Raw genomic sequence first — 22858 nt, 5'->3', positions numbered from 1 at the left:
CCTATAAGTGAGTGATATATGGTATTTCTCTGACTTACTTCACTTGGTAGGGTAATCTCTAGGCCCATCCGTGTTGCGGCAAATGGCGTTCTTTCGCTTCTTTTTTATGGCTAATACTTTTCTCCTCTTCTCTACCTGTTCCTCCGTGGATGAACATTTAGGTTGCTTCCTTGTCTTGGGTATTGTGGATCGTGCTGCTGTGAATGTAGGGATGCATGTATGTTGTGAAATTCTGGTTTCGGCTGGGTGTATGCTCAGGAGGGGGCTTGCTGGATCGTAAGGCGGCTCTGGTTTTAGCTTTTTAAGGAACCTCCACACTGTTCCCCACAGTGGCTGGGCCAGTTTACATCCCCACCAGTGGTGTTGATGGGTTTAGGGAGCTCTGGGTTGAGGGGGACGCTTGCCTCCTCTGGTCAAGGTCCCTCAAGGATTCTGTTAAGGGGGAATATAGCTAGACAGGAGGATGTAGCCAGGCTGTGGACCCCTGGAAAGCAGTGGTGTCTGAGTGAATACAGAGCCAGAGGCCCCAGATGGACAATATCAGGATGGAGACTGGTGGCCGTGCCCCTCTGCTCCGCCTTCCTGGTGTGTGAGCAGAGGCATCGTCTCCACGTGGCTGAAGTGGCCCTTCCTACATCCCTGCGGGAAGCCCAGGTGTGAGTGAAGCAGGACCGGGGCCAAGGGCCTCAAACCACCCCCATCCACCTCAGCAGAGACTGCCTACTCACCGAGAACCGGGTCGTCACATGGGGAACACACCGTGAGAACTGAAATGGCCCACCGTGCGTAATAACAAAACTTCTTAAGGAGAAATTTAACAACAGTCATTTTTCTCTCTTTCTCTCTTCAACAGAAAATATGATGCTGGCATGCTAATCGCGTGAGACAACTCGGCCCGCGGACAGCCACAAAGCACAAAAACAAAACAGACTCAGAGAAGACACGCGAATGGTGTTTTCCTGGCGTCTACAAGAAGCGCTTTATTTTTTCCTCTAGATTGCTTTTCTAAAAAAAAAAAAACACTCACACACACATAAAACAAAAAAGCAAAACACAAAACTGAAACAAACATTTAAAGGAACAAGACAGACTTCAGGTGATGATATCAAGCATGCTCTTTTATTAAGCGTAGGATGGAGGGACGAGAGGGTGCGGAAACAGGACGCTGAACAGATACGTGGGGGCTGTGCACCTGTGACGGGGTCCTTCCTGAGACTGCGGGAAGGCTGGCGGGAACGGCCTTTTATCCCCAGCCGCCAAACACCCGGGGCATCCTCAGGGGTGCCGGGCCGCCTCTCCTGCCCGCCGCGGGGTCTGCTTGCTGTGCCCTGAGGAGGCCTCTGTGCTGCTCCGGCAGCGGCTCAGTGCTCGGCAGCGCACCCACCGGCCGCGCCGCCCGTTTCTCAGTGTCCCCTCCGCCTCGGCCGGAACAGGGGCCAGAGGGGCTGTCCAGGACTCAGACTGGCTCAGGATGGAGCAGTGATCTCGCGGGTGAGTGCGTGAAGGATAAGCACCGGCTCTTTCTTCCCCAGACAGGAGAAAGCCTGCTCCTGGCTACAGTGTGGCCATGGGCGTGTGGCTGGGGTGGTGGCTGGGGGGACGGGGTGGGGGGCACCGGGGGACCCTGAGTGCTGAGGACTGCACATGCTTCTGGGGTGGGACGGAGAGCCTCCCTTCGCCCGTGTGAAGGCGAAGCTTCACCGTCACACGGGCCATTGCCAGGGCAGCACAGGGGCCCGGGTTGCCCCCCAGCCCTGGACAAGAGGTACCGCCCCTTCTCCCCACCAATGCCCTGCTCCCTAGGGGTACCTAACGCTGCGTGCTCTGTTGCGTCAGTGCTTACATCCTGGGCCTTTGGCGGGTCTGGGTTGTGGGGATGTGGAAGGCCGCGGGGTGAGAGGTGGGGGGGCGGTTCAGCGGGGTGGGCGTCGGGCCGATGCCCGCCTAGGAGGGTGGGCCACCGGGTGCCCCCTGAAGCAGCCGCTCGCTGAGCGCCCACAGGGCCCGCGCGGAGTCTTCACTCTGGGCTTCGGCTGACGGCAGGCAGCGGCAGCAGCTGTTGAAGTACATCCCTCCCAGGCCCTCCAGTTCCGGGGCGACGGCACAGTACACGGTGGTGGCGGCTCCCTGTTGCTGCAGGGCAGAGAGGAGAGACAAGAACGAGTTCGTGAGACGAGAGGTGGCGGGGGGCTGTCCTTCACCGGGAGCGCCCTCCCCATCTGCTTCGGAGGCCACTGGAGCTCAGCAGGGGCTGCGAACCCAGAGGTATGGCGGGGCCGTCTGGGGACAGCGTCATGGACTCCGCCGGGAGCGCCACCTCACCTCATGCAGGAAAAGGCTTTGAACACAACACGCCTCTCAGCCTGTCGCATCCCGTGCCTCTGCTGACAACGCGAGCAGGATGGGAGCCTTGCCAGCCGGCAGGAACAAACCCGCCCAACCTCCTGACTGCGCAACACATGATGTCATGAGACACCAAGACGTTCTTACGAGACTTCTGTCTGAGCTGGACCCGCCGCTCTCTCGTGGCCCAGCAGGCGGAAAGCCAGGCAGGCCCAGCCCCAGGTGTGCCCCTGCTCTTTGCCCATGGTGCTGCAAGGGGAAGGCTTTGGGAGGCAGTGTGCAGACGTGTGAGGCGCGCACGTATACACGTGTTCCCTGCCGTACACACGTGCCTCCTGCAGACACGAGACGCAAATCTGTGAGCTGATCAGGATCCTGGAGACCTTGCTATAAATGTCACATCCTGCCTGCACCTGCAGGGGGACAGCGGCTTGAGGGTCCATGTCCTCCCGGCCCACTTCTACATGCACGTCGTAATGAGTGCCATTGATCACTTCTGACTGACCTTTCGAGTAACTGCTGGCGCTGTGGCTAGGGATGTGTGTGCCGACGGGGCACCACATCACGCGGGCTGACAGGATGCTGTCAGGGATGCTGGGAGGAGGGCAAGAAATCACTTTGCTTTGCGAGCCATAATTAAAAATAATAGGCTGGTGCTCGTAGGGAGACATGGTCGGCACGGCTCTAATTTAAAACCAATACAGTTTATCTGGCATCTTCGGATTATTTATGTGCACCACAGCCCTTGCTGCACCAACTAATTATAGAGGGGCGGACCGGGGGGAGGCGGAGGAGCATCAGAGAAAGATAACGGGCGATAAGGTCACCGTTAGGAAAACACTGAAGCCCTCTGTGGGAGGCTGAAGCGCGTTCCCTCCCCACCCGAAAGCTGACCCTCTGCTGCCTCTTACAGACTTCACACCCCAGCAGAGTGCTCGGGGGAGAACCTCCCCCCAACACGCCTTGGTTTGTGTGTCTGTGGTTATGCCCATAATCACCGGGAGCCCAGGGCATTCTGAGAAGCGAGGTCTCGGGGTGTTTACCATTTGAGGAAAGTACTGTGAAAGAGACTTGGGGGTTGTTTTGAAGAGGATGGTACTTACTGAATTTGGCTGAAAACCAAGTAGGCAAATATACTCAAGTGACATGCTTGTTAGGGAGGTGGGTGGTGTGGCATGGGAACACGATGGAGGCGTGAGTTCTGACCCTGGGGCTGTCCACTGCGCTGGACGAGACCCACGGATCCAAAGTTTGAACCCTCGGTGTGACCTGCACTGAACGGGAATTGGTTAGTTGTCCCCCAACCCTCTCAGCCACGCTCACTCCCCAGACAGCCAGCTGTGCGCTTGATTCAGCTTCTTCTTTTCAGATTGATTTTGTGCGGCCCAGGTCTAATGAACCCAAGTCTGCCTCACTCCGATTCCCTTTCGCTGCGCCGTTATTCCTAGTAACCCTTAGCTTTGCATCCAGCACGTTTATCTACCCAAGTTCAAGTGGCTCATCCGAGTCCCCTGCACCCCATGTGGGGCAAAGGGCAGCGGGGTGCCCTCTAGAGATGGATGGGAGTCTTGAGGGGCTCGTCCCGCCAGCCCAGGCCAACTACCACCTTGGCCTTGATTCTCAGAATGATGCTGCTGCTGGGTGGAGATGGGGCTTGGGAATTTTCTGGGCATCTGTCTTAGATTTCTGCTGTACTCTGCAACTGCTAAACCCACTGAAGAGCAGTCAGGGGGTTTGTCATGAGCTCCCAAGTGGCAAGAGAGTCCGCTCACCCCAAGATCCAGGCCCCTCCGCACCCCACTCCGGAGTGGCTATAATATCAGCATTCATACGTCGCAACAAACTGGCCTTTCACAAGCTCCAGCAGCCCTGACAAAGGATAGAAGGTGGCCACTTGGGAAGGCAACAGGCGGAATTCTTCCAAACCCAGTGCAATCTGGCGCCACTCTGACCTTCTAAACTGCTACTGTGTTGCACTCTCGCGTTGTCGGAATGGTATTTTTGCGGAGAAATTCGGCACTTAGACTGATTCAGAATCGAGCTGATGACGGAGCTGGGGGCACACGCATTTTCCCCCCATGGAATCTGAAAGCAATTGAAGCTGGCCTCATTTCGTGTAAACCTCCACTTGGCTACCACGCCAAAAAAACCATACATTTTAGAAACGCCCAATCTTTCATCAAAGGTTGGGTGGCTTCGAGGCCTTTGCCACTCGGCTCAGGGTGATGCGCAAGTTAGATCTCATCAGCGCCGGGGCCGGTTCTGTGCGAGAAGCTAAGACCAGCTTCTCCCCTCCAAAGACCGACTATGCACACCTGGCAAAGACCGGACGGCGAAGGGGTGACCCCGACGGCAGATCCGGTCGGAGGCGATGACACTTCAACAGCAAGGGCTAATTGCTGGCTCACTGGCTGTTTGGCCTGCCTATGCTCAAGAGTGAGACGGGAGCCACATTAGGAAATCTCATTAGGAAATAAGCTGGCGTGGCTGCTACAAGAGAAAACGTTTTTAAACTGATAGAAGAAAAAATTTTAAAGTGCACTTTCATCACCGTCAGATGACTTTCATGCCACTTTGGAGGGGGGGAACATCAGCACATAATTCAGAGAAGATGAAAGAGCCCCATAAAGGAGACGATGTTAACAACTCTGTTATGAAATATCTGAGGCTGTGCCTTGCTGCCTGTCACCACTGCTTGCCGATCCGCTGTGATAAGATAATAGCAGTATCTTGCCGTACAAACGTGGGCTGGGGCGGGGGTTCCTCTCGGTATTTAAGAACAGTTTATGGGGAGTCTGAGCCCTGGGGCGCAGCGAGTCTGTCCTGCACCAGGGGTAGAGAGGGAGGGTGTGGATCGCCATGGGCGTGGGGGTGGGCGTGGGGCGGGGGCTGAGGATTTCTGGGAAGCCAGGAAAATCTTTAATGATGCCTGAATGCCATTTCTGATTCAGTCAAACGTCTGCAAGCTGCCCGAGGAGACCGACACCATCCATCTCTATAGCGTATGTAAAATCACCTGGGATTCTTGTTTGGGATTTTTAAGAGTATCTGGGTAATGAGGGTTCATCATTCTCTTTCAGAAATCAGTTGTCAGCTGAGCGGCACCACCTCCAAGTACAGAAAGGTGGGGTTTAGACAGTGGTTTGCTATTTGTTTACTGTTGGGGTCTTGAGATCTAAACTATCCATCCTCCCCAAGCCCTCAGTTGGGATGATTCTGTTGAAGTAGCTGCTTTGCATCCACAGTTATTTGATAACCACTAGCCATCAGTTTGCAGCCGTCAGCACGGAATACAGATGAATATTGACTCTTTGAAAGAGAAAGTTGCGGGAGTTTCGGATCGACAGTCCAGGCTTAAAGAAAATCACCCAGAGTAGTATTTGTGATGCATCGGTAGGTTCTCTAACGTAGGTCATGTTTCGATAAGGACATGTTACAGCATTCTGTTTAGTTTTATAATGCATGCTTCTTTAAAAAAAAAAAAAAGAATACATTCCTGTCTTAACACAGAGTTAACTCTGAGACATAAAAAAGCAGACACACTGTCACGGGGTGTCTGTGTGGTCAGCGGTTTTGAGAGCAGGCAGGGGTCCCACAGCGGCTTTCCCAGGCCTGAGGCAGGGCCGGGGACCCACGGCGGGGAAGGAGCAGCCCTTCTGGGCAGGCGCCGAGGAGGCGCTGGGTGCCCGGGACAGAGGATCTTGCCAGCGCCACAGGAGGAGGAGACGGGTGCCTCTCTGAACCCCCAAAGCATCCCCCCTGTTGCTCATCTGCAGTCCGTGGGGCACAGCAAGCATTTCCCCAGTGCAGAAGCGGTCCGCGCTCTGGTGAGTGTGGCAGAGTGCGTCACCACGGAGCCTTGGTGGACACGGGGCAGCGGATACAGGGGTCCGGATGGGACACCCTGTCTCCCAGCAGTTGCTTAGTTGCTCGGTCATGTCCAATTCTTTGAGACCCCACCGACTGTAGCCCACCAGGCTCTCCTCTGTCCACGGGGACTTCCCAGGCCAGAATACTGGAGTGGGCTGCCATTCCCTTCTCCAGGGGATCTTCCCAACCCAGGGATCGAGCCCGCATCTCCTCCACTGCAGGTGGGTTCTCTGCCGCCTGAGGCACCAGGGAAGTCCTGCCAAAAGCTTCCAACCCCTTCTCCTGGATAAGTGGTTCAGTATTTCAGATTCATCTCCTGAGACCGTGGGGCTGGCAACACAGCTGTTCCTCAAACAATACCGTTTGGTTGTGGAGAGAAACCAAAGCAAGCTGCTCCAAAAGGTTAGGTCTACCCTACTTGCCATCTGAGCACAGTCTTTTAAGCTGACAGATGAGCCATGTGTTCCCAGAGATGCCCAGCGTGCAGGGCAGTGGGGCTCCCCACCCGCGGGACCACGACCAACACAGGGCCCTCAGGCTTGGGTGTGGAGTCCTGTGCTCACCAGGAACAGACCCGGCTTCCTCCAGGATGACGAGAGGTGGAAAAAGGTGGAGATCGTGACTCGAGGGGACTCTCGGCCTCCATCCGGGCGAGCTTTCCCAGCCCGTGGTTGCAGACGGGCACTGTTCAAGAGGTGACGATGGGGGCACCGACCGTGAGCCTGCAACTCCCGTGGCGCTGGGCAGGGAGCTCCATGACGGGCATGACGTTCTGGCCCCAGGCAGCTCTACAGGCTGGGGACGGTTGCCATCCCCACCTACAGAGAAGCCCACTTCGTACCAGAATTCACATGCCACTCCTCCAGGGCTGCATCGACCGACCCCAGGAACCCAGAGCAGCTGCGACAGGCCTTCCAGCGCCCGGGCCCCCGTCTGCACGCCACGCACCCCGCGCCTCCCGGGCGGCAGAGTCGCCTCAGGGGCCCCTCCCTTCCTCCCAGCCAGGCCTGGCTGGCCCCCCGCGTGCGGCCCCAGTGTGGCCCAAGATGAAATGTACTCACAGGCTGTCAGGCGCTCACCCGGGAAGCGTAAGGAAGAGATTTTCCCACTGTTGACTTAGGCAGGCCACTAAATTGAAATTATATCCATTTGGATTAACAAAACTGAAGACTCAGCGCCACCTCAGAAGAGCCAAGAGCCAATGACCCCTAACAAAGCCATCGCCTGATTTAAAGTGCCACCTCCACCTGCCGGACTGGACCAGCCAGGAATCCACTGCTCCTGAACGACATGGATGTTTTCCAAGGTGTGAGTGGAACTACGAGACCAGGGAAACCCAAGCAATCTCCAGCTTATGAATTCACAGATGCGCAAATGGGTGTGGCCTTTTGGAGGGTGCCACCTGACATGTTCCAGCTGGTGTGCAGAGGAGACTACCCCATCTCCCCTCTCCTGCCCCCCACCCCCGGCCCCAATTCATTGTCAACAAACTCATCCCTACAAATGCCTAACCACTGACGTGTCCAGACAGCGCACGCTTAGATACAGGCAAATTCCTCCTGCAGGGATCAAGGTGTAACTCCTTCACAGCCTCAGGAGGTTTGCTAACGCACAGGCTGTCCTCAGGATTGGTTACAGCAGGGAAATCCAAACTCAACTTCTTAAACAGAAAAAGTGAGGCGGGTCAGGAAAGCAGACATCTGTTTTCACTGTGCAGGCCGGAAAAGTCGGCAACAATGCACTGGAGAATGCCTAGGATCGTGTTCAGTCCTGAGCTTGATGGAAGAGAAGGCGCACCTTCCGCAATGTGTAGGGGCGTTTACCTCTCGCTAAGAAAGTCATGAGGGTAGAGGACCTCAGAGGTCCCTTCCCAGTGGCTGTCTCTCCCGTCCTTCCCTGGGTGGCACAGGACGCAGTCTGGGAGAGCTCCGTGGCAACGAGCGCAAAGCCGTGGGTCATGCCAGCCCATCACCACCAACGCGACTGGTCCTGGCACAGGGCACAGCCCCAGGAAGCAGATGTCCATCCTAGGGAGATGTCTGGGGCGGGGGCACACAGGGGACAGAGGTTCCAGGGAGCAGCGTACATTCACAGGCCTCTGATGGGAGAGAAGCCCGATGACATGGAAGCCTTCCTCTTTGCAGTGCAGGCACCCCAAATCCTCGTCAGGCTACAAAGATCACATGGTCTCCTTGACAAAAGCCACTCATCTCTAGCAAGATCATCAAGGAGGCTGAAGAGACTGACTTGAAGACCAGGTAGGAATGAGTTGGGAGGTTAGGAGAACAGTTGCTACGATGCTCCGAGACATCCGTGGAAGCAAGCCCAGGGACCAGTGGGCTCAGGATGGAAAGCTGGGAAGGCTTTGTGAAGGCAGGAGAACAAATGTCTTCCTGAGCCTAAGTTAGGGGAGGGGGAGGCAGCCACTTTCCTCCATCCGCAGAGGCCCGGGGCTGTGTGTGTTCTGGAGAGCAAGGCTCCAGAGGAGTTTTTGCTTAGTCTCAGCAGCAGCAGCGCAGGGCAGAGTGACCTTGGGAGGTTTTCAGCGCTCTGTTTTCAATGGGACGACCTTTTCTCATCTTGCCTTGACATCAACGAGGCCCTTTCCATAGCCCTTACGTGTTCCAGGATCCTTGCCCAAAGTCTTGCAAGGGTTCCATGATGGATGGCTGGTCTCGAGAGAGTGGAGGTGGAATACTTAGAATGGTTTCCTTTTTCTGAGACCTGCTGGTGCTCCGCTGGAGTGGGAGGTTGTCCGGAGGGGGGAAGGAAAAGGGGATGACTGAGTATAGTCCAGGTGGGTGACGTTATTCACGCCTGTTCTGCCACTGGTGCCAAAGGTGCTCTAGCACTAATTGGGCTGGAGAGACGGTCCCATTAAACATGGGAGAAGAGGCTCTTATCTCTGTTACATCTTTCTTATATCCACGGGAGAGTTCCTCGGGCCTTCCCTGCTGGTGCTGCCTGGGGTACACACTGCTTTTCAAACAGGCGTCAGGATGGGAAACTGCACCGGGGCGCCCATTCTTCCACAGGTGACTCTGAAATGGACCTTAGAACTCTACCACCAAAATACGCATCGTTCTCCTGCCTGGGACGAATCTGATGGCCCATCCCTGAAATTTTCCATCCCCGCCACCTGGACAGGACTGAAGGGCTGCTGAGTGCTCATAGAAAGCTCAGAGAAGATATTTAGCCTGTGTTGATTTGTAACATTTTACATTTTTACTTCTGTAACCCACGTTCTAGCTAGCTCTGTACACTGTACATAAATGTATGCCTCTGCATTTGCGTGTATACTGAAATAAACCTTTGAAACTACTGCCAGGCAGAATGAATGGGTTCAATTCTAACCTAACGTTGCAAAGAGTATGGGTGAAGCAGACCTCTCTCCGCTCCCCTTCGTCTGCACAGAATCACACTGAATGGACCTACCGTGCTTTCTTAGGAAACTGAGAGCTGACCATTTCTGTGAGCAGACAAACCCTGAAAAATCAATGTGTTACAGTTGCAAGGTTGACACCTAGGACACAGAGAGTCCCCACCCCGACAAGGCATGGGGTGGGCAGATAACACCCCACAGGGTCGTCTCTGATGGGCCCCACTGTGGTTAGAAATGAACTAACTCTTCACTCTTCCAGAAAGAAATTACAAGAACAGAGTCTGCAATAATCCCATCTGACAGGCAGGGCACCCCAGGGCCCACCTCCTACCCCCGTGTCCAGCCACACCGTCTCAAGCCGAGGACGTCTGTGTCAGGACGGTGTCTTCTCAGAGGGGCCCTCTCTGTCAAATCATTTCTCAGGCGCAGAGACGCTGGCTTTGTTAACATTTCATTGGGAGCATACTACGGAGAGCGGCTCACTTCTATTACTTCCATAATTAATGGTGAGTGCCGGGCACCGCCCCTGCACAGACGGACCTCGCCACAGTGGTCGACGGGGAGACAAGAAATGGTAGAAATTTCATCCACCAGCAGTGTGTCGCTAGTTAGGGGGACATGATCACACAGGCTGGGCCTTTAATTGCCAGGGTGAATAATTCTGCCTCGGTGTTAGGGAACATTTTAAAGCGCTTGATGGAGATAGACTAGAAACAAAACACACACACACACACACACACACACACACACACACACACACACAATTACCTTGATTATGCAACACCTTAGCATAGAAAGTTACAAAGGTATGTTTTATAAAAAAAAAATTGCATTCTATCATGCAAATATTCTCTAAATATGCATGTGCTGACTACCCATCGACTGTATTTTAGGAAATACAATTAGGCTGCCTTTCTCCTCTCCCGTGTAGACTGTAAATACCTGTAGATCCTTCTCTTGTTTCCCTATGTAAATATATGTAAATACTAACAAGCTCTGCATGCTGATATTCTAGGCAATTTCAGGCACTTTTATAATCCGAAGGCATGTACTTGAACTGGTTTGTTAGAAAGAAAAACAACCAACATCTCTCTCAAACTCTTGAAAGCTGAACAGAAATTAAAGATTTCTTCCTAGACTGCTGTGGCTTCTTTTGTTTGCCTTCTGAGTCCCCTAACGCCTCCGGGACGGGCTCCCAGACCTGCTACCGGCAGAGGGGTGCCGGGGAGCCGCCAGGCCAGGGGCTCAGCCACCCGTCTTGGGTTTTTACACACTTGGTCCTTTGGCTTTCCAGAGGAGCGGTCTCTGACCTTTTCGGCACCAGGGGCTTGTTTTGTGGGAGACAATTCTTCCACGGGGGGGGGGGGGGTAGTTTGGGGCGGATTCAAGCGCATGACCTACTGTGCACTTTTGTCTATTATGACATCAGCCCCACCTCAGATCATCAGGCATCAGATCCTGGAGCCTGGGGACCCCTGTTCTAAAGGACTTCTAGAATCTTAAGATTGGCGTCTTTGGATTTTTCTATCGAAAGAAACGGGAGTGTGGGCGTGCGTGCTAAGTCGCTACAGTGGTGTCTGACTCTTTGCGACCCCATGGATTGTACCCTGCCAGGCTCCTCTGTCCATGGGATTTCCCGGGCAAGAACACTGGAGTGGACTGCCATGCCCTTCTCCAGGGGATCTTCCTGACCCAGGGATCGAACCCATGTCTTTGGATTTTTCTATCAAAAGAATAGGGAGTAAAAACAATTGATTTGTACCTACTGTTCCCCTAAATGTACCAAGGCCAGAGCTAGAGGGTTTAGAGTCCCAGGACCCTAAGAACGCTGTTGTTCCCATTTCAAAGGTGCAGAAACTGAGTCACAGCAAGAACAGCTGTCACAGCATGTGCCTAAGGTGACAGAGGAGTCTGGCGTGCTGCAGTCCATGGGGTCACAGAGCGTCAGACACAACTGAGCCACTGAACGACGCCCACAAAAGGGACAAACCACTGGATGCCCCCAGGTCCAAGTCTCTGCTGTTTACCACCAGTCGGCAGATAAAGCTTTTCCACAAGGGGTGACAGAAGAGAGATTTTAGGCCCACTAGGGCCTATGGTTTCGGTCACAACTACTGAGACCTGCCACTGTTGTGGGGGAAACAGCCGTTCACAACACACCCCGCAGTGAACGTGGCTGTACGCCAGCAAAACTTGATTTGCAAACACCGCTACACCCCTCGCTCAGCTGCTCGTCCACAGACCGCTGCCCCTTCCCACTTGAGGACATTCGTGTGTCTGATGGAGAAAGCACTTGGTCAGCTGAGAGTTCCCCATCTCTTGCCTGCACACGGCAACACTGAGTGGAAGCCATGCAGCACTCGGGGGAGGGCAAATAGAAACCTCTCAAGCTCCCAAGTCAGACCGCCTTCCATGGACAAGTCTCACCGCCAGGTTTCCCTGCAGTCACCCTTCGTTTCCACACGTGGGGGTGGGGGGGGAGGGGAAAGCACGAAAGGCTAAGGTAGAGAGAGAAACCAGCGACGCTCGGGTCTTCACCGAGGAAGCAGGCCCTTACCTCGGGGGTCTACGGAAACCAAGCCGCACGTGAACTTTCTAGCGGCTGGAAAACTGCGCTCACATTGAAGGTGTTTTTTCCCACATATGAAGCTTCGGTGTAAACGCATTAACTGACAGTTTCTTTGGGGACTTTTTTAAATTAACGTTTTCAAACTTTATTCGACGGCACAAGGAGCTCCAGGGGCCCTTGAGAACGTTGCAAAGCCGGGGCTTTAGCACGGGGAGCCGGGCCTGGCGTCCTGGATGAACCCAGGGCCCCGGCCAAGCGGGGGAGGCCAGTCCTCGCTGCCCGCGGGGTCCCCTTGCAAAGGCCCCTGCGCTCGCCTGGGGCTGGGAGAGAGCCTTTCTGACCCGCTGCACGCGGTCAGTGTCATCCCTTCAGTCGCGGAGTGGGAGGAGGGACGACCCCGCTGTCTCTGCAGGTGGGGGTGCTGTGGGCGGACGAGGAGAGCCCAGGAGTGAAGACTGAGACACAGGAATTCAAGTTCCGGCTCTGCCACCCGGCAGCTCTGCGACAGGACACAGCCTCAGTCTCCCCGCCGATGAAACGGGCGGCCTAACAGCCCCTTCTCCCGGCTCTTGGGAGGGTCAGTGATGACATCTGGAGGCTCCCTGAGTGCACGACAGCCACTGGCTCAACCACGGCTGCAGGCCCGTCTGTTAAAAGTCTGGAGGGGGAGGCACCCAGGTCAAAGTCACGCCTCCGTCCTCCATCTGAGGGACCTGGAAGCAGCGAGGGGCAGTTTCTGCCTTCTGAGCGGGACAGTCAAGAGGCAGTCACTTTTCTCACCAACTTTCACAGCACCTCTGGGTACCAGCCTAGCATGGATTCCAAGGCTCCTGTGCCTCCCCATCCCCCCTACCCCAGACCACAGCAACCAGAACCAAGCTCACACCCCTGAAAGCGGGGCACTGACATTCTAGCGACAGCCACACTCAGTAGCATACTAAGCGCTGTGGAAGTCCAGGCCCCGGCCCCCGCCCTGGCCCTGCGCATGCGTCCATCTAAACCACATGTCCCTGCGCAGTGGGGCCTGGAGAAAGGGACGGATGGAACAAGAGAGCAGGTGCAGGGTTCTTCAAGCGCAGTATTCCTTTAAAAACTGAAAATGGAATTACCATATGATCCAGCAATCCCACTCCTGGGCATATATCCAGAGAAAACCGTAATTCGAAAAGACACATGCACCCCAATGTTCCAAGCAGCACGATTCACCAAGACATGGGGGCCATGTCTGGGGGCCAAGACATGGAAGCAACCAAGACAGGGGCCAAGACATGGGAGCCACCTACGTGCCCCTCGCCTCACGAATGGGTCAAGAAGGTGTACAGATATGCAGTGGAAATCTGTTCAGACACAAAAAAGAATGCAATCATGCCATTTGCAGCAACGCGGACGCAACCAGACGCTGCCATGCTAAGTGCAGTAAGTCCGAGAAAAACGAATACCGCATGATGTCACTTATATGTGGGATCAAAGAAGTGATGCGAGTGAACTTATTTACAAAACAGAAACAGCCTCACAGACTTCAAGAACAGACTTCCCAAAGCGGGCAGGGGGGATACATTAGGAGTCTGGGGTTAATGGATACACGCTTCTATAGGTAAAACAGATGATCAACCGAGACCTCCTGTACGGCACAGGAAACGCTGCTCAATATTCCGTGGTAACCTAAATGGGAAAATAACCTGAAAACCAATACGTACATACATGTAACTGAATCACTTAGCTGTACACCTGAAACTCACACAACGCTATAAGCAGCTATACTCCAATATAAAACAATAAAAATTAAAATTTAAGACGTGCAGCATACATGCAGAATAATAGGAGTTGGGTAGAGTGACGGGTGCCACGTTATTGTTTGAAGTTTTCTATCTAAATTTTATAATAGAATGTTAGAAAAAGACATGGATTCCTTGCTAGTGGCTATTAGCCCCATTTCACAGAGGAGAAGACTGAGGCACAGAAATGGTGTGGACTGCCCCGAGGTCCTCCACCTGGTAAGTGGTGGCATCCTCTTTGAAATCCATGCCCGGCCGGCTCCAGTGCTGACTCTGTGATGGGCACATATGCATCTCTGTTAATCGACCTTCTAGGGTCAATTAACCCCGCCTCTCCTATTCCACTGCTTGAATTTTTGCCGCAAAGCATGAAAACTGGTTTTCTCACACTATTCCCACCACGCAGGAAGTTCTTAGGGCCTCCAACTCAGAGCCCAGAAATCAATCAGCTCAAGAGCAACAGTGACCCATGTGTGACTGGAGGTAAATTTCTATCTGTTCATCTGGTGGCTATTTAATCTGGCTTTTGATTCTAATGCCGCCCCTGAAGGCAGAGGGCTATTCTCACTGAAAACGTGCCGTCAGGTTCAGAAACACTGATGCCGGCCAGCACGCTGAGTGTGTCTATGAACCCAGAACTCAGAGAGAGGGAAAGGGAGGTAACACCCGGGCAGACACACATAGGGAGAAGCAATCGGCTCCCTGCTGTTGGGTGCAGAAGGGATGCTGCCACCGGCAAGAGGCCAGGGCTGCTGCCACCTGGACCACCAGACACGGCCGGATGGGAACCGTGCCCCGTCCTCCAGCTCACACGCTCCCTTCCGGCCACCGCAAACTCCACGCTCTGAACTTCAGAAGCTGGAAGACAGCGTCAGCCCAGTCCTGACAGTCTGGGAGGGACCCCAGCAGCCCAGCCCGCTCTGCTTCCTAAACTCGGGAGTCAACTTTCCTCCTGGGCAGAAATTCTCCTCCAAGCCGGCCCCCTGCCCCCTTCCCCTTTGAGCCCCATGAGAGATGTACCGGGCACCATCTTCCTTTTCACTTAGCCGCTGGAGACGCGCGCATCCCCTTCCTCGGCGCCTCCCCTTCAGCCACTGTCCACCCAGGAACAGCCACCTTCCAGTCCTTTCTTGGCTTCCCTTCCCACCCTAGGGTGTCATATCTTGGCCAGGTGAGTCTGAGACAGAACGGCTGCCTTCAGGAGGGTTAGCCCAACCCCAATCTTGATAACTGACGACAGACAACAAAGCAGTGATGATCACGGAAACGGCTGCGGGTTACCCAGAGCCTGTTCTGTGCCAGGGACCTATTAGTACTTCCGATTCTCAACCTGGCCAGGCAGGTACTGGCTTGGCCAACGAGTTGGTCCATAATCCGATGGAAACACTTGAGCGAGCTCTTGGGCCAACCCAGTGTTACTGTCAAGGTTGAGGAAGGTGAGGGGACTTCCTGCTGGGCCAGGGCTGGGAACCTGGCTAACTGCGTCTTGGTTCAAAGCCCCCGTCCTTGTTCGTGGCGGACACCCGCTCTGACCCCACGCCCGGGCCACGGCAGGGCCTCCTGGGATCGTGGAAACTAGCCCTGTCAGGCTGCAAATCCCCTCCCTGCGGGGCCCTGTCGGCCTTCCTCCTCCTCGCTGGGCTCCGACGCCCTCCCCTGCACCGTCCCACTGCTGCAAAGTGCTTCTCCTGCAAGGGAGGTCTGGAAGCCAGCGGGGTTCGGGTTTACGGTTGGGCATTTGTGGGCCTTCTGGCCGTGTCCACTGGAGCGGGCTCACACCAGCCAACTGCGGTTAGGGTCTCCTGGTCCCGCGGCTCAAGGAAGTGCTGACCTCAGGACGGTGGGGGCCACGAGGGGCATCTTACTCTGCTTCACCTAACCTCTCTGGCTGCCACACCTGATAGGACCCATCCTGCGGATGGACAGGCTAGCAGCTACCAAGCCAAGCGTCAGTGGGCACACAGCCAACTGTGTAGCTGGCTGTCAAACTGTCGAGGTGACTGAAAACTCCTCTATGGTCTGTGCCCTCTGGATCCCTATCACCTGACTGTACGAGGCAGTCCCTAAGGTCGGGGTCCCCAGCCTCCAGGATCTACTACCTGATGGTCTGAGGCGGAGCTGATGTAATAGTAACAAAGTGCACAGTAAGTGTGATGTGCTAATCATCCCCCTGCTCCCAGGCCCGTGGAAGAACTATCTTCCATGAAACAAGTCCCTGGAGCCAAAAAGGCTGGGGTCTGTGGCCGTAAGGTACGACTCCCATACGGGGCGTGGATGCCTTCCATGGCACCTTCTGGGCGCCAGGTTTCTGCTGAATTCTTGCCGGAGCCTTGTGGAGGCATCAGTGTCCCCACTTCATTTATAGGGAGACTGAGGCTTGAGTGAGTAAAAGGAGGGAGGAACAGGCGAACTCTGGCTGTAAGAGCACCCCTCAAGCTAAGGGATGCTCATGCCCCCAGCGCTTCCAGGAAAGGCCCACATTTTGCTTCCACTCTCCCCAGTTATAGGCAGGACCCTGAACCCTGAAGAGGCAAAGGTCAGAGGGCAAGTGGCAGTCAGGAGCAGAGCCCAGTCCCCCGGTGTCTGGACCCCCTCTCTCAGCGCTGGCACCTGCATGGGTGGGATATGTTCGCAATTCAAGGGCAGCACGAGTATTGCTGCGCGTCTGTCGGCCGGGAGTTTGCACAATCGTGAGAGCAGGTCTTTCCACAAGATGCTGCAAGTGCTGAGCACAGCGCCGGGATCCAAACCCAGACCTGCCTGGCTCTGGGCTCTGCGGTTTCCCAGGCGCACTGGGAACTGTGTGGCCCATGAGTTCAGCGTCCTCAAAAACAGCTCATGAGTTGTCTTCGAGCCTTTGTACAAGAAGTGGAATCCACGTGTGATGACAAATACACTTGCCCACCCCCAAGACGTCTCTCACTTAGGGACACAGGGTCTGAGCCCCTGCAGGGCTGCAGGTGGGAGTAACAGGGTATGGGGAGAGGGGCTGGAGACTGGGTAAGTGGGCTACCAGCAGCGAAGAGAACCCGGCTCCTGGGCATATATCCAGACAAAACCCCAAAACGACGCACGCACCCCAAGTTCACAGCGGCAGTGTTTACAGCAGCCAAGCCAAGGGAGCGGCCTAAACGCCCCTCCATGGCTGGTTGCGTAAAGATGTGGCACGTAACATGCAAATATATGTAGATACACACACGCACATAAAGGGACACTACTTATCCACAAAAAAGAACGAGCATCTGACCTCCCAGCAACACGGACAGACCAAGAGACCATCACACCAAGGGAGTCAGGAAGAGAAAGACGAGTATCATACGGCCTCACTTATACGGCTCTAAGATAGGACACAAACCGACCTATCCACAAAACCAAAACAGAATCGGAGACACAGGACCCTGGCGGCTTCCAAAGGGGCGCGGGCTGGAGGAGGGCGGGGCGGGGGCTGGAGGAGGGCGGGGCGGGGCGGGGGCTGGAGGAGGGCGGGGCGGGAGGAGGGCGGGGCGGGGGCTGGAGGAGGGCGGGGCTGGAGGAGGGCGGGGCTGGAGGAGGGCGGGGCTGGAGGAGGGCGGGGCTGGAGGAGGGCGGGGCTGGAGGAGGGCGGGGCTGGAGGAGGGCGGGGCTGGAGGAGGGCGGGGCTGGAGGAGGGCGGGGCTGGAGGAGGGCGGGGCGGGGGCTGGGGTCAGCTGGTGTGAGCTGTTACACAGAGAACGGGTGAACCAGAAGGCCCTGCAGGGAACTGTACTCAGTATCTTATGATAAATCATGATGGAAAAGAAGGTGTATGCGTGTGTAACTCAACCACCCGACGGGACAGCAGAAATGAACACAGCACCGGGAATCAGCTACACCTCGACAACAAGACCAGGACAGGGGGAGGCGTGGAGAGCGGCGGGTGGGGCCCTGGGGGAGGAGGGCACAGGGCCCCCCAGGGCTGTGCGCTGCTGCTTCCAGGTGCTGGTGGAAGCTGCGCTCACGCAGACTCAGAGCTGACTCCCCTGGTCCGACATCACCGCCTCTGGTTATCCCGAACACAGAGTCAGGGCATGCGTCCCCAAGCGGCAGGCCCCTGGGGTCAGCGCGGCCCCCGACGGGAGGCCACACGGAGGAGAGGACGGCGAGCGCTCACACCGCAGGCCTCTACCTGGAGCCAAACCTCCAGACTGCTTTTGGATTCGTCACTTCCCCAGACGGACGCACGAACGGGTCCCCGCCGATGGCCCTGCCTGAGAAGGCCCGTCCTGGAACGCAGTGATCTCACCGTCCCCACGGCCACGGAGAATCTTTCGGACAAAGTCAGCTTTACCGCCCGAGTGAACCACTCTTCCCCATTTTCAGATGAGAATCAGAATCCAGTGATGGAAGGAGAGGAGGAAGTGGAGTCTGCTTTCCCTCCTCGGCTGGACGCCCTGATGCAGGCGTATCAGGGATCTCAGGGGAACCCCGCCACCTGGTTTTGCTCGAAGGCCCCAAGGACCACCAGCGGGATGGTCTCCCCAGAGCACCGCCCGGCTGCTGCAGACGTGCCCCGCGCCCCCTCCTGGCTGGCCCCTGGGCCAGGCGCAGGCCCTGCCCCAGACCAGCTGACCTCCACCTCTGGCTTTCTCTTCTCCCTGCCCTCTGCCCCGTGCCCCGCTGCCGTGAAGAGGGAGAGGGCGGTGGCCCCACGGTCAGCCATGACCCTGCAGTGGATACTCCAGTGCGCGGCCCAGAGGCCCGACCCAGCCCGGGGTCATCCACTCCCCAGCCGTTGAGCTGCCGTGTGCTGAAGATAGGACCTCTTCTCAGGACTCACCGTCAGCCAGATGGGGCTGCCCAGCCTGCGGATGTGCCCTTCTAGGAGGCAGCCTGTGTCCCAACTCAGGACACCTCTGACGGTCACCCTGCTTCAGTCCCCATGGCCTGGCTGGAGTGTCCACTCCTCCCTTGCAGCTCAGCCCTCCCTTGGCCCCCGTTCTGCCGGCCGCGCCCCCACGGGCGTGGGCCCCCAGAGCACAGCCCCCTCAGCCTTGAGGGGCCCACCTCCGGGGGCACCCAGACTATGGGGGACAACAGCTGGGTGACGCGGAGAGACACACTGAACCACGCGGGGCCTGCGTCCTCACCCGCAAACCTGAGTCACGATACACAGACGGCACCGGGTTGGGGTAGCCACGTCAGACTGCAGACACAACGTATTCGTGCAGGGCTGGCCTGTCACAGCAGGCAGGCAGAGGCGGGCCGGGGCAGCGGGGGGAGCCGCCGCCGCGACCCCTCACCCTTCAGCCCGGCGGCGCAGTCCAGTCCAAAAGCACAGCCTCTCGGGGGGGGGGGGCGTCTGTGTGACCCCACTCATCCTTCAGCCCGCGGCGCAGTCCAGTCCAAAAGCACAGCCTCTGGGGGGGGGCGTCTGTGTGATCCCCCCTCACCCTTCAGCCCGGGGGCGCAGTCCAGTCCAAAAGCACAGTCTCTGGGGGGCATCTGCATGATACCCCCTCACCCTTCAGTGTCGGGGGGGTACCACACAATCCCAAAAGCACAGGCTCTGGGGGATGTCCATGTAGGCATTTTCATCTGCCCTCCCTCCAGGAACTTGATGAAAAGTATAGTAAAGGGGAAAGGGTTTAACTGAGTGAAGGAAGGACTGGGCAGGTGGAGGGTCCCACACTGATGTCTGGGCAGGCGGCCACGCCCAGCATCACCAAGTTCAAGGGCACCTCCCATGTGAGTCCCTGTAGCCGCCTCTCCTCCCCTTCACTCCTGTCCTGAATCCTGTTCCATAGCTGGGTGTGCGCTGTTGGGCTCCAGCCTCCGTGGCGGGGTCCCTGGCACCCAGCCCCGTGCCTGGCACACAGTAGGCAGCTAACAAGTGTTTCTAAAGACCCGCGTGGGTGTCTGAGAGAGCATCCTTTGCTGGGCAGGGGAGACATAAATCAACCCGCGTCAGTTGCTACATAAGCACGAACTATTTCCTTTCCGAATTATTGTTCCTCTGCTTTAGACACCATGGCTCTCTGCAAGTGACGACTCATGGGAAGACCACATTTATATTTTGCTTACCACTTGCCAGATGCTGACCTCAGCTTGCTTCTGTCTCAACACACACACACCCTGGCTCACAAATCCTTATGTTTAGTCCGCAGATAAAACCTGTGAAGTCCATTTGTCATTAGGTCCCCCTGTTTACAGAAAAACTGGACAGAGGGCTTAAGAAAGTGGCTCAGGGCTACACAGTTAGGAAGTAGCAGAGCTGGGGTTCGAACCCAAGCCTGGGGACTCCCAGGGCCATCGGAGCATAGGCAGCCAGGGGCTAAGAGGATGCTTGTGCAGGTCCTGGGGCGCTTTCTCTCAGCCCTGAACTAGCTTTCTGGACGCAGACTCTGCAGGGCTTCCTCCAGGGGCCCTGGGCTTGCTGTTGGCCCCAGACATTTAGGAGGGAAGGGGAGATGGGCTCCCCAGGGCTGCCTCGGGAGCTGTCCAGAACCTGACTCCAGGACAGGAGGAGACAGGGTCTCCCTGCATCCCTGGGCGCGTGGCGTCGCCTCCCGCCCCAAGAAGCAACGATGCCGCAGGGCCACTCTTACTCAGTGGAGCACATGGCCTGCGGAGCTCACCAGGGCCAGGTCCTGGGCCAGTGGACTCTTCTGTGAAGGGGCTGATGGGGCTGCGCCCACAGGGATCAGGGCGGGGGTTGGGGGGACAGAGCAGGTGCGAAGGCGAGCTCAGGTCAAGGCATGTAAGAGCTAACCCACAGGCCAGTTCTCTGCGCCCCCAGATCGCGCTGACAACCTTCCCTGGCATTAAGTCACACCCACCTCCCTTCACAGAGGCGCTGCGGGTGGGCGACAGGTGTGTAGGAGGGCCAGCACCTGGATGTGACCTTTGCTCTATCCAATGCCAGAGCCTGTGCTATTAAAAAAATTTTTTTTTCTTCATTTTTTGGCAGTGCTGTGCAGCATGTGGGATCTTAGTCCCCCATCTAGGGACGGAACCCTCACCCCCTGCAGTGGAAGCACGGGGGCTTGGCCACTGGACCCCTGAGAAGCGGCAGAGCCCCTGATTTCTAGTCTATACATGGTGAGATCCAGCAGGAGTCACCGGAAGAGGAAACGGAAGGCATCCATGGCCTTGACTCTGCCAGAGAGGCTAGAGACAGCAGGAGCCTGGCAACCAGTCCGTGGGTGGCTCCTGGCTGCGGGGACCGACTCCTCTCCCCTATTCACGAGCCCAGCGTCGCAGAAAACGTGCGACCCTCCCTTCATCCACCTACTCCCCAGTCACCGCATCCTTCACCCAAGTCCTGCAGCCATGTGAGGAAACCGGAGTTCAGAGACGTTAGGCAATCTGCCCAAAGACACACAGCCAGTGAGTGGCAGGCTGGGGTTCAAATGTGGTAAGGGGTGGATGGGTTCTTCTGTTTCGTCTCTCTCATCCTCCAAGTAAAAGCAGAAGGGTGGACCCCACATAGGAAATAAAGGGTGAGAGGCAAAAAAATACAGATAGGGGACAGAAGTGAGAGGGAAGGGGCCCTGGTAGACAGAGGGCCGCGGGGGTCAGCTTCGGGGTGCTTCTGAACCGCTGTGCTACGTCGCGGGACATCTCCCAGCCCAAACCTTCCCTTGGTCCCCAGAGACCTCACTAGGTACAGCCTCACATCTCTCTCAGCTGTCAGAGCATGCCTTGCACCATGAAGACGAGGCCAAAACGCCCAACAAACGGGATTTTACACATACAGCTCTCTCTAGCCTTTAGCCCTGGACCTGTCATATGGAAGTCCTCAGTATCCATGCGGTGAATGAATGAATGAGCAACCCATGACCAGACGGCTGTTGGGGGGCGCTATTGGCCCCACTGCACCCCGAAGGCAGGCAGACTGCAGAAATGACTCACGGGCGGCTCCCCAGACTTGAGAAATACACATATTCCTGATGAGAACTGGCAGAAACAATCTCAGTCCTGAGAGCAGGGCTTCCAGCCCAGCTAATACTACACGAGGTGCTAACTACATTATCTGGAAATAACCGATGACTAATTCCCCATTCCTTATCTTGAGGAGAAGAAAATTGTCTCGAGCACGAATGCCCCAGATTCCTGGTCAGTTTATGTAAGGCCTTGCAAGTGATTGCAGTATTTTAAGCCATTTTTAGCTGAAATCACCTGATGTGTGGTGAGCCCAGAAAACCTGATCTCTTGCTCCCTGAAACTCCCTGTTTTTCCACTAATTTTGTTTAAACGACTTACTGCACCCTAAGTACTTTTCCACTGAAGGATGGCTTATAAGTGCACATCCCCAGGACTATGTGACTTTTGAAAGAGACGATTTATTGTGTGGATTTTCCAGCATCAGCCCTATCCCTTGGCTCGAAGCGCTATTACATGTTGGGTGATCCCACATTCACCCAGGTCAAGAGTGGGCGGTATTTGCTCTTTATCACGGCTAGTTTGGTGGTTCTGGCAACTGACAAGCTTTCTGTCCAGTCTAAAGAGGATTTGATTGAAACTTTCTGCTGGTGATGTCTCAAATGATCCTCAGTGATTGAGCAAGAGATGAACTTCCCCAAGACCTTCGCATGACTGGAGGTAAAAGAGGGCAAAAGCAGGGCTTTTATGAAGCAGCTGGAGGGGAAAGGAGGGCCTTTTTTTTGGGGGGCAGCAATAGCTATGTCTCAGTAAACATACACAGAAATACGCACAGGAGAGTCAAGGTGCCCTGAGGTTCATCTGCAATCCTGACGGCCTTTACGTCTCATCCACAGAAGCCATGCTGTCTGCCACCCCCCACCCCAGAATCATACCACATTACACACGCTTCCCCTCTGATACACTACTGGGCTGGCCAAAAAGTTCGTTTGGTTTTTTAAGCAAGCTGTTACAGCAAAACCTGAATAAACTTTGTGGCCAACCCAAGACTCTGTTCCCACAGGCAGACACAGGAGAGGC

The 22858-nt window shown here is 55.8% G+C and overlaps 1 protein-coding gene across 2 annotated transcripts in view; it reads right to left on the bottom strand.

Annotated features, from left to right (window-relative positions):
* Positions 1-1100: 1100 nt before the first annotated feature.
* WWOX (WW domain containing oxidoreductase) overlaps positions 1101-22858 on the bottom strand; it is a 915505-nt gene continuing 893747 nt past the window's right edge. For both annotated transcript variants that reach the window (XM_012189589.5, XM_015099953.4), the window contains one exon: positions 1101-2133. In XM_012189589.5, coding sequence (XP_012044979.1) covers positions 1945-2133 — 189 coding nt within the window. In that variant the 3' untranslated portion in view covers positions 1101-1944. The remainder of the gene's footprint in view (positions 2134-22858) is intronic.

The sequence above is a fragment of the Ovis aries genome, chromosome 14 (genome assembly GCF_016772045.2).
Source record: "Ovis aries strain OAR_USU_Benz2616 breed Rambouillet chromosome 14, ARS-UI_Ramb_v3.0, whole genome shotgun sequence".
Taxonomy (NCBI): domain Eukaryota; kingdom Metazoa; phylum Chordata; class Mammalia; order Artiodactyla; family Bovidae; genus Ovis; species Ovis aries.
The sequence above is the reverse complement of the archived record's forward strand: the minus strand, read 5'-3'. Positions and strand labels throughout refer to the sequence as shown.